At 37.7% G+C, this 12,287-nt stretch overlaps 1 protein-coding gene across 1 annotated transcript in view; it reads left to right on the forward strand.

Moving 5' to 3' along the window:
- PTPRT (protein tyrosine phosphatase receptor type T) overlaps window positions 1–12,287 on the forward strand; it is a 1,094,059-nt gene that overhangs the window by 838,036 nt on the left and 243,736 nt on the right. Inside the window, exons 10-11 of the mRNA XM_060230934.1 lie at window positions 5,109–5,310; window positions 8,070–8,172. Coding sequence (XP_060086917.1) covers window positions 5,109–5,310; window positions 8,070–8,172 — 305 coding nt within the window. The remainder of the gene's footprint in view (window positions 1–5,108; window positions 5,311–8,069; window positions 8,173–12,287) is intronic.

Consider the following 12,287-nt stretch of genomic DNA (forward strand, 5'->3'; position numbering starts at 1 on the left):
TGAGGAAGAGCAATAATCTAGGGCATGTGCTGGAGGGACCACAATAATTGGCATATACTTTAGACGAGGTTAGGTGTAATCTGTGCCATAAATGCCTTGTTTCATCATGAAACACACATACACAGACTCTGCTAGTATCTAATCAAATATTTCATTTGCAAAATCTAGAGCGGTTACAAGATTTTTCTTTGTCTTTTCCCCTCTCTCTTCCCTTTGTATTATTTTATATTTGCAAGGATTGGAGGGACAATGAGATTAAAAATGAGGGAAGTATATTGGTGCTGAGGTTAGAAAACTGGTCATGGAATGATAGTCAAGGGGCAATATTCAAAGAAAGTTTAATTCAGCTGTGTTCTGTTGAAATGAATGGGGTTAAATCACATGATAGTAAGTTTTAAAGTATTGAGAATGTTCTTTGGATAGAAAAGAAAAAGAACCAGAACATTCTGTCTCCAGGCACCATGGTGAGGATATTCTTAAGAGCCAGGAGTTAGTTGGTAGTCTGGAGCTTGGGTCTAGAATGCAAGAATCAGAGAACAAGAACTGTTGCTTTATGATCCAACAAGAGTCCCTTCACAGCTCAAGGCTTAAATAGAAGGTATCAGCCCCAAATGTTCTGTAAGTGGTTCCTGGAACTCATCTGGCTGGTGCTTGATTGGGCCAGAATCCTGCAAAATCCACTTCAGTTATGGTCTAGCTCAGCAGATTGGAAGCCTGGCACTGCTGGGCCACTTTTGAATGGGCCTGCTGTCTCCACTGCTCCTGCTGGCTGGTGTTAGAGCTTGGAAGGCTGGTGGTTCGGACCTAGCCTAGCACAGCTAAGATATAGCTGTCACTGGACTCAGAGTGTCTACTGGTGACACAGATGGCAAGTTTCCAACCATAGTCTATTTGGTCATAGTCTTGACAGCTAGGAGTTCTAAATCAGAGGGAACTGCCTCAATGCTGGGTAGTTGCTGGGTCCCCTTCTCCAGTTCATTTGGATCCTGTTTAAAACAACTGAGGACATGACTATGACTAACTCAACAAGGGTCATGATGACAGAGCTGTTCAAGGTGCTGACACCATGGCGTACTGCCTCTTAACATGAGTCCTTGGGACACCCTGTTGCATTTGCATGTAGTGAACTGGGCTGCCAGTCTGCCATTAAAGGGCTTCGCTGAGCCTCAGCCATGGAAGGGAGGGGCTCTGAGGCTTCACTTCTTTGTCCCCCCCCCCCTTCCAAGTTGCTTCTGTCCTCTTCATGAGCATGTCTGGAGCCAGGTTGGGAGTCCTCTTCAATCCAGGGCTATAAGAATGGATATGCCAGTACAGCCTTCTGGCTGATGATCATCTGCCATTAGGATTGTTTATTCTATTATGGGCTTGAGCTAGAATAACTTTCATGCTCATTTTCATAGATATTTCTATGACTTTGGCAAACCAAGGCATGCTATTGAGCACTTGCATTTATTTACTTGTGTAATTTATAGTTTGTCTTTCTCATTGGACTCAAGGAGAAGTATGCTGACAAGTCAGTACAATATTTAGGGTAGAACATCCAATAGGCTGTGCAATAGGATCTGGCTTGTAGAAATCTGGCTGCAATCAGAATTGAAGTAAAGCATAAGTACTGATATGACACACTGAAGAAATTCAAATATTACATAGTAATATTGCATAAAGGAAGCTACTTACAACAACAGATAGTATGAATTATACACAGTGGCAGTCTAATAGGGTTTCCAGGTCTGAGTTGGAAAATACCTGGAGACTTTGGAGGTAGATCTGGGAGAGGGTGAGATTTGGTGAGAGGGTAGGAGGGGAGGGGCCTCAGCATGATACAATGCCATAGATTCCACCCCTCAGAGCAGCCATTTTCTCCAGGGGAGTTGATCTGTCAGCTGGAGTTCAGTTGTAAAAGCGGGAGATCTCCAGGTCCCAACTGGAGGCTTACAACCCTAGCTACAGTCCCTAACCCTTTACCTCAAGCTTATTTTTAAACTACATATTTACACTGTAGCCCTATTTCCTGTGCAAAAGGCCCTCTTGAATACTGTCAGTGGGAAAGAGATAAGTACATAATGCCATCGCTCACATATAAAATGCTAAAACTTTAGTTGAACTAAAACTACCAGCAGTAGTTGTTAAATCTAATGTTAAAATGTACAGTTTTACATTTATAATATGTATTACATTTCCCAAGTAATTAATTTCATTTAGAACATAGAATTCACCACATTTTGTGATATTTTCCCATGTGTATTATTTAAAGTGGTTACAAATTCAAGGGACGTTGATTGTGAATATTATGGAAAGTTTTGCCTTCTTTGTCATACAATTTCCCCCTATAAAAGTGATTTTGTTTTCCTGCCCCCATATACCTGTGAATTTGATTTTTGTGAAGGCCTTCATAAAAAAAAATGAAGTGGTGTGTGCTCATTAACATACATTGATTTATTCACCATGTTTCATTACAAATAAGTGAAGATCCTGTAATAGCAGGAAAAGTTAAGGGAGCATTAGAGGATGGTGTATTATATTGATGGCTCAGTTGAAATTGAGCCACCTTTAGATTGAATTTGGAGCACAGAAAAGAAATTGGCTAGTAAATAAGGCATGAGTTTTATCTCTGAGTATGTGTGTATCAGCAGTTGCCACTGGTAAGCATTCAGGCAGAATTTCAAAAGTATGCTTTGGGCTTCTAGCTCTCTAAAGCTAGTAGTCCAGCAATAGATCTAATAATGAATATTGCCTGGGCTGGGTTTGTACAACAGTGCTAGCCTTCTCACATGGACATTTTATAAATGTTCTGAAACCAAGCAATAGGGCTGAAGTAAGAAGGGTAGTCACGATGACTGAAAGATTCTCCTCATTGCATAACTCTTTGCTATGAATCACACTTTTTTTTTTTTTGTAATTGAGAAACACTGGTCCCATTTACTGCAGAATATGTAAGTTCAGGTTTTTTTTCATATATTCAAATTATAGTCATAGTAACATAAGTTCAAGGTTGAAACATTATGAAAACATTCCTCACACAGTATATGCTTTCTGTCTTCAGTTCCAGCAGTAACTTTGATAACTTTATTTTGGAAGGGCTCTAGAATGTAGCCCAGAGACCACAGATTTATACAATTAGAGAACTTAATGGCAAGTTTTCTAACTGCTTTGAGACACCTTTTCTTTGTCTTGTCTGGCTACTCCTTTGTTTTATCTACAGCATCAGCAGGATTATTTCAAGAACTTCTGCAGATTTCTTCCATCACTATCATTTTACCACAGATATTCAGATGGTTCAACAGAATTGATTTCTCTTTTGCATCTGAACAAAGTGGGAATTTGTTATAATTGCCGCATTCAATAATATACAAGTTGGGATCTGTACATTTTTCATGGCTGTTTAGATCCTTCAGTGGCTCTTTTGATATAGTAGTAATGCTAATCCCCGCCCCCATATATACATACTGGACTTCTAAAGTGTTTTATATTACCAGTAAACATCAGCATTCACAAACTTCTGACATTTTACTTTAGCCAGTATAAAAAGTGTACTAATGTTCTGTATTAAGAAAAGCAAATGATAGAGTGATGACATGTAAATACAAACCAATTAAGTTCACATCTGCAATGTATTTTTTCATTTTGAAAAAAAAATGAAAATTTTGACAGATGCAAAAGAGAGAGGTGGATTTCAACTACTGAATTTAAAATTATATCAGGAAGCAGTTTGTTTAGTGTGGATAAAAGAATGGATAATGCTGTTAAACAAAAAACTCTTAGTGCTGGAAGGTCACGGAAATAAATTTGGCTGGCATGCATATTTGTATTATGGAAAAAAGAAGATGGATGGTTTTTTCTCTCACCATTATATAAGAAATAATTTGCTAAATACATGGATGAAATACAAGAAATATGGGGATGAGAGAAAACTGTTATGGATAGTGCCAGCTGGAGTAATAAAAATAACGGCTGAGATAGGTGAAGAAAAGTGGTTGTCATATAATCAATTATTAAAAATACAAAGAGGCAAAATAGAACTGAAAACTGCTGAAGAGTTGAATAATAAATATGATTGGTTCCAAATGCGACAAATAAAGAGTTTGGTGGATAATGATATCAAAACGGAAGGAATAAGAAAAGAACAAACAGTAATGGAAAAAGTTCTGCTTGGAGATAATGAAAAGCTAATTTCAAAAATATATAAATTACTGTTAAAATGGTCTACGGAGGATGAAATAGTGAAATCTCAAATGATTAAATGGGCATTTAATATAAATAAAGAAAAACAGATGGAAACTTGGGAACACTTGTGGAAGAATTCTATGAAGCTTTCGATGTGTCATAGTATTAAAGAGAACTGTTTCAAAATGATGTATAGATGGTATATGACTCCTAAAAGTTGGCAAAGATGAACAATAAGATGCCAGACAGATGTTGGAAATGTAAAAAACATGAAGGTTTTTTTTCTATCATATGTGGTGGACTTGTGAAAGAGCAAAAAAGTATTGGCAGATGATTCAACAAGAAATTTCTAGGAATTTGGGATACGAATTTAAGAAAGTTGCAGAGACTTTTCTGTTGGGATTACAAATGGAAAAATTTCCAAAAGAAGATAGAACTGTAATTTGGTACTTGTTTTCAGCTGCTAGGACAGTATATGCGCAATTGCGGAAGCAAGAAAAAATACCAGAGAAATGGGATTGGATTATAAAAGATATGACATGGAGTGAAATGGACAAATTAACAAGAATATTAAGAGACTATGATTTAGAAGTTTTTAAGATGGAGTGGAAAAAGTTCAGAAGATATGTAGAAAAAGAGTGGAAAATAAAAGGACATGGGACAATTTTTGATAATGATTAAGTTTTAGAAAGAAGAAGAATATAATTTTTTGTTTTAATAGTCAAGGGTACATTTAAATATTAGCATTTTAAGTAAATAACACCAGCGGGGGTCAAGTAACGGGGGGAGGGGTGGGTAGAAAGTAATATATGGGGTAGATAAAAGAAGTTAAGATGTAAGAAATAGATTTGTTACCATATGTTACCAATAAAATTGTTTTAACATGCTATGTATTTTTTCAGTCATCCCAGTATGAAAGATTTAAATGTGACTTTCTTTTTCAGATTACATACAAGGCTGTTGGTTCTCTAGATCCCACTGCTGATCTGTCCAACCAGAGAGGGAAGGTCTTCAAACTAAGAAATGAAACCCACCATCTGTTTGTAGGATTATATCCAGGAACTACATACTCATTCACCATCAAAGCCAGCACAATCAAGGGGTTTGGACCTCCTATCACTACACGGATTGCAACTAAAATTGCAGGTATTATCCTGATAAGGAAAGACTGAGAATGCAAATTCTGCCCTAATTTTTTGGCATTCAGTCTTGGAGTAGTTACTATTCCATTCTTGATTTTTAAAGACAGATTTTGCAAATAAAAATGGAATTGCTTTAAAAAATCCGGAAAAAAAAATAGTACATCTAACTATCTAGCATTTTCAACATCAACAAGGAATAGATCTCAAGGGCAGCTATGCAGGCTTTGGGAAGCATGGTGGCTTTCCCAGGCAAAATCACTGTGATTGTAACACAGTGATCAGACTTCAAAGATAAAAAGTGTGTCCTCTGCCCCTTAGATTTTCCCCATTTCTGTTTTCATTTCAGAGGAACCTAACAGTAAACTAAACTAAATTATACTAGCTAAATTATAATATTACAAGTTGAGACCCAGAAGACTTGCAGGGGAGGATCCCATCAACCATCACCTAACAGGCCAGATTGGTTGATGTAGCAGAGATGGCAGTTTCCATTCCTCTTTGCCCATTCACATCGCCAACAGCAAAGTGGCACTCTTTATCCTTATCAGCTTGCACCAAGGCAGTGGAAGGGGGGGCTATGGTGGCTCCCAATCTTCACCCACCCATTGCCCACCTACAATACCAGTAGTAGAGGTGGAACAGCAGTGAAAATGACAGATACCCTTAAAGTGCTGCCACCTCAGCCCAACTGGCAGAAGGGATGGTGGCAGCTCCTACTCTCCCATTTGCCCAGAATTCCAGTTCCTCAGCATGACTAGCTCAGGTGATGGTCAGATTCTTCCCCCCCAAAAAGGGGAGGGGGCTGAGATCATATGATGCAGCCCTGCAAGATCTCAGAATTTTAACATAAATTTTAATTTTGCATTTTTCTGCAAACCTGTGGTTTTCACCATGGTTCTAGAAAAATATCTGATGTGTATACCTGTCTATCAGTCAGCAGGTTTATTATTAGATATATGATTGTATAATTTGATGCCCTGAGTTGTATAAAACTTCACATACAAAAACTTATTTTGCTTGCCCACCACTTTCTGCATAATACATTTGTGAATGAGGCTGTCATAATGTTTGCTTCTTAGTCATTAATTAGAGTATGCAGATTTTATTCATTGGCCACGTTTTGAAAATTCAGCAGTAAAGATTTTAGCACTATGAGCTAAGTGATCAGCTCAACTACTTTATATAGAAGAATCATGCGAGTTGAATGTACATTAATCAGGAACATGGAATATTTTGCATGTGCATTGACAATGCAGTTTGCACAACTGATAATACTAATTGTCTCAAAACCCTTCCTTACATGTAACTTGTCCAGTATATTTATTGCTGCTTCTCATGATTCCTCCTTTACCATTCATGGTCCATCTAAAAACTTCAGTTAAAATGGTCCCTCTGGTATATGTACATACATTGCAGTCTTCCAGTGGGCCAGGCAACATTTGTGTTAGAGGCAGGGGTGGGATTCTAGCAGGAGCTCCTTTGCATATTAGGCCACACACTCCTGATGTAGCCAATCCTCCAAGAGCTTACAAGGCTCTTTTTTGTAAGCTCTTGGAGGATTGGCTACATCAGGGGTGTGTGGCCTAATATGCAAAGAAGCTCCTGGTAGAATTCCACCCCTGGTTAAAGGAATCACATAGATACATGCCAGCTGGTCCCATTATGAGTGCAACCATACTTGTGGGATATATGTAAAAGTATTCTGAATATACCTTTGATAAGTGGCTATACAAATCCAATATTCTCATTTAACTGTATGACTCTGCTATTATTGCTTTATAACATTTGTTTTATGTAGCATGAAGTAACCCATATAAATATGGATAAGAGAGTTTTCAGGAGATGAGAGGATAGGGCAGCACTGAGATCCTTAGTAAGTTCATAATTAATGGTCCTGATCCATAGGGAAGCATATATGCTACTAATTTGCACCTCTGAGACTTTCCTTTTCAGAAGATGCCTCCAAAGCTCTTCTTTTAAGTTTCCCAAGTTCAAAGAGCAGTTTGGCAAAGTGCATAAGACACTGCAGACTGATAGCCTATGTACACTGTGTGCCATTTCCCTAATAAAAAGCTCTTGCAGGGAATAAACTGCAGCTCAGGATGTGAAATTGACAACAGAGTTAAATAAAATCAGTTTATGCTACTTACTTTAAAGATAGCATTTAGGAAAACACTATGCAAAAATGTCATCTAACCTACAGTGACAAAGTTGAGGGTGTAAAAATTGCCTATATTTTATTAGAGGATTTTTAACTTCTAGTTATTTATTATGTGTTTTCTGTTGTAAGCCACCCTGAGCCCTGCTTTCAGGGAAAGGTGGACTAAAAAATATTTAATTAAATAAGTAAGTATATATATATATATATATATGCTTATTATTTAATTAAATAAGTAAGCATCATATTTCACAGTCTTGTTTCTTCATTTGTGGACTAAAATATTTAATTAAATAAGTAAGCATATATATATATATATATATATATATATATATATATATATATATATATACACATACATATATGCTTATTATTTAATTAAATAAGTAAGCATCATATTTCACAGTCTTGTTTCTTCATTTGTTTTTAATCACAGTTATATCCTGCTTTTTGCCATTGCAGAACTCACGTAAAGTAAATGGTTGTTCAGAATCAGGAAGGGGTGTTATTTAATGTTCTCCTGACTGTACCAGGGAACTTTGTGTTATCAGTTGCATCAGATCTCATGATGTGACTAATGCATGGATTATTTTGTTGCTCTGCAGCTCCATCAATGCCAGAATATGACACCGATTCTCCTCTGAATGAGACGGAGACAACCATCACAGTCATGCTGAAGCCAGCGCAGTCTCGCGGAGCACCTGTCAGGTAGAAGATCCTTCTTGGTCTCTTCTTATTTGCTCTCTGAAGTTCCTTGCTTACAAATCTACCACTGATGTATCCTTATTTAAATATAAAAGCCAAAGTTTTGATTATTCGGTAATCACAGATTAAGAGTTTTGGATATAAATTAATTTCCACAGGAGCTGCTGGCTCCAGTATGTGCTGTCAGACTTATGGGTAGCCTTTATTCCACCTCTTCAGAGTCATGCTTGAGATGACTTACAATTAAAAACTACAGCATAAAACACAAGCCATTAACATACAAAAGCCATTAGGCATGAGCAGGAAATAGTAGATCATGTGACCTGATTGTTCATAGCCTGTATCACTTCATGCTGCAGGTGGAGGACAGCATGACAGAGTACCCAGTAACTGAAACTTTAATTCTTATGTACAGGCTAATGAGAATTTCTTAAGTTTTTTTGCAGTTTCTTGAAATTTTATATTGAGAGGCATTTGTTTCAATACTTTTCCTTAACACTCCAGCACATTTTCTTTAGTATCCCTCAAACTTTACTGGTTTCCCAGAAGGCTGGTACTCCTTTTCAGTACCCAAGCCCCTTTTCTCTTGAGACACCAGTTTTTAACTGACTCTTTAGGTCTCTAGAGGAACCCTGTGGTGCAGAGTGGTAAGCTGCAGTACTGCAGCCCAAGCTCTGCTCATGACTTGAGTTCGATCCCGGCAGAAGCTGGGTTCATGTAGTTGGCTCAAGGTTGACTCAGCCTTCCACCCTTCCAGGGTTGGCAAAATGAGTACCCAGCTTGCTGGGGGTAGAGTGTAGATGACTGAGGAAGAGAATGCCAAACCACCCCATAAAAAGTCTGTCAAGTAAACATGATGTGATGTCACCCCATGGGTCGGTAATGACTCAGCGCTTGCACAAGGGACTACCTAACTTTTGTTCTCAAAGGGCAGTTTTTATTCACACCAGATCTCTATTTCCCCTGTTCAACAGGGTAGGGAATCTTCTTCTCTCCCTAGAAGATCTTTCCTTTTTCCTTGACCTGAATGGGAGTCTCAGTACACTTCCCAAACCTCTTAGCCACTTCCCCCCAGTTCTCCTGTCTGTGTTAAACTGCTCTCTGCTAAGACTGAGATTCTCTCAGTCAAGGCAAATTCTGACTTTTTCCAGTGAAGGCACAAATCTGACTGACTCTCCTCAACATCTCTCAAGACTGTGTCTGCTCAGTTGATGCTGTCCAAGCAGATTGCTCAGAGCAGCCTGTCACTCAGGGTTCTCTAGTTCTGTGAAGAACTAACCCTTCACATACCTATACTCTGTTTTGTACAGTACTTTTGAAAAGATGCAGTTTGACTTTTAAAAAGCTGCAGTTTGACACATAATTGTACCCTGCTTTCCTTCCTATATGTGTTCAGTTGACAATTCATTGTTCTTTCAGTTGATAGAGAGACACTGAAGATTACAGAGCCATGGATGAGAGTTAATGCAGAGTTCCTCCCTCTCTCCCTCCCTCTCTGTGCATGAGAAAGTTAAAAACCTGTTGTTTTATGGGTTATTAAACTGAGAATTACCTATATGTGATTAGGAATTTCCACAATTTGATAAACACATTTTTGTTGCAAAAATGGTGTCTTTCTGTATGTTAGAGGAATATTTATGACATGTATTATTATTGAGTACAAGAACACACATAAAAGCGATCTCTTTGTTTGCTTGTTGCATCAGTCAAACTAAAGCATTGCTGTAAAAATTGCTGTTAAAAATTGAGAACTTTTTGGTGAGAATTTCTTGACTATTTCAGTTCCTAAACAGATAGGCCTAGTTCAGTTGTCCAGTATTTGGTCTTTAGATTGTTGATTTAGGATAAGGCAGTTTGACACACCTGGTACAAATGGAACAGTTTTAGTTGTCTACCCAAAGACAGGCAATTTGGAGCATTCCTTGGACTCACTCATTCTTTGCCCTTTGGTTCTTGCCCATCAGCTCATGCCTGTGCCTGTGCCTGTGCCTGTGCCTTGGCTTAAATTATATGCAAAGAGGAAGGAAAACAGAAGTTGGTGTGGGGGCATGGGGCAAAGCTTTTAGTAATGACATGATGACATTTCAGGGGGGAAGCCATGTCGTTTCCTCCCATCTAAATCAACAAATGTTCAGTGTGCTAGTTTATCTTACTGGATCTTACCCAGTGTACTTTGGGTTTCTTCAGTTATGTGAATTACTCTGACTTATTTATTTTATTTATTTATCTTTATTATATAAAGGAAGCATTGAAGTTGATGTGTTCTGAGTAGAAATATATTTAGTTGTTGTTGTTTTTTAAATTATTTTTATGGTCTCCAAAACTAACCCCATCTTCTCTTACATTTCTATTAAAACTAGTGTTATTGCAGCTTCTGGCTTTCAGGGGAAAAGTGGTGGTATAAATCAAATTTGCTCTTTTTGATTAGATATGTAGAAAAAGAAATACCTTTTCACTTGCTGCATTGTGTCAATTAAAAGTAAAATTCAGTAGTTCTCTAAAGAAACTTAAAAAATTCATTAGGTGACATACATAGGAATTGTGTGGTATGCTGATGGAGAGCAGAAAATGCCAACGTTTATTATTTAGGGGTGGTTTTTTTCCATGTTTCATTTTACCACCTGCTGTCCTAAGTGTTGCTATTTTCTTTCTTTTTTATTGAACAGTCTTTCTTCTATTTTTAAAGTCCAATTTGCCATGCTTTTTCCTATATTCAATAAGTGTCTGTGGGAAAATGAGCCTATTATGAAAATCTTTCTGAGAGCATTTTTACAAAATTGTAGTGTGACTTCTTATTCTGCTACAGTGTCTTCTATAGAGATAATTGAAAAGTCACAAATACATATATATTATTTCCAGTGTGTGATAGACCTATTATAATGATCACATTTTTTTTCACAGACAGGGCTCTGGTTGTTTTTCAAAGTTCACAAAGATCATGCAAAGCCTTACGTTTGCCCTAATTCCCTGGAAATTGTGTGTAGACCTAAAAGGTGCTTCACAGGATAGGAAATGGAATAACAGTTTTTGTTTGCCATCTTGTCCTGGTTGGTATTGTATGTTTCCTTTTGTCTTTTTTGAGCCAGTCTATTTAACACCCATTTCACTTGTGGCATCAATACAACACCCACATTATTCTGAATTTAAGAGAGGTTATACAGAGCAGTTTAGACAAGGAATGGGGTAAACCTATCCCAAGAGCATCTCCAGAAATAATTTGCAAGGAGTAATGAATTCTATAGAGTGCCATTCTGGCTTTCTGTAGTCTTTACACCCCTGCCATTTATCTTCTGTGCCATTACAGAGTTCAACAGAAAGAAAAAGTAACACAACAGTTGCTCAGCAACTATCTGAGAGTCACAGAAGCCTAGGCTCCAGAGCCATGGCTTGGTACATTATATTGTATTATGCATTTCAGAACTAATCTGTAAAAAATAGCTTTAATCTGCCCACTGAACAACTCAGCAAAAGGAAATGAAATGGATTATTCTTTGAATAAGAATAGAGTCTTTATAGATTTAGGCCAAAGTAGCTGATAACTCATTTTTATAACAGTGACAAATGGGACAAGTGGAATGGTGCCTGTATATGGCTACCAGTTCTGAATTGGAGATTTACAGGCTGAAACCTGGAGAGGGTCGGATTTGGGGAGGGGAAGGATCTCAGTAGGGTATAAAGCCATAGAGTCCATCCTCCAAAGCAGATATTTTCTCCAGGGGAATTGATCTCTGTAGTCTGGAAATCAATTATAAAATCAGGAAATCTACAGACCCCTCCTGGAGGCTGGCAGTCCTATTTCCTGTACCTGTACCATTTGAAACCCCAGTTCTTATCCCTACATGGTGCATTCCTATAGTCCCCAACCAAAATAGAGTAATGTTAAGCCTACATGCTATATATTGTTGCAAATATCAGCATATACATGGTTAGTATCCTATGCAGTATTCCTTTAAGACAAATACACTGAAGACTTAACAAAAGATTCTGGTATCAAAACAAGGAACCAGCAATTCAGTTTGACTGAAGCTAACCCACAGTAGATCATGCTTTAATGCCTTGTGTCCCAGTGTATTCATGCATGTATATGAAAGACATGCAGATGCTATTAAGATCTGGTG

This window comes from Heteronotia binoei, chromosome 2 (assembly GCF_032191835.1).
Source record: "Heteronotia binoei isolate CCM8104 ecotype False Entrance Well chromosome 2, APGP_CSIRO_Hbin_v1, whole genome shotgun sequence".
NCBI lineage: Eukaryota > Metazoa > Chordata > Lepidosauria > Squamata > Gekkonidae > Heteronotia > Heteronotia binoei.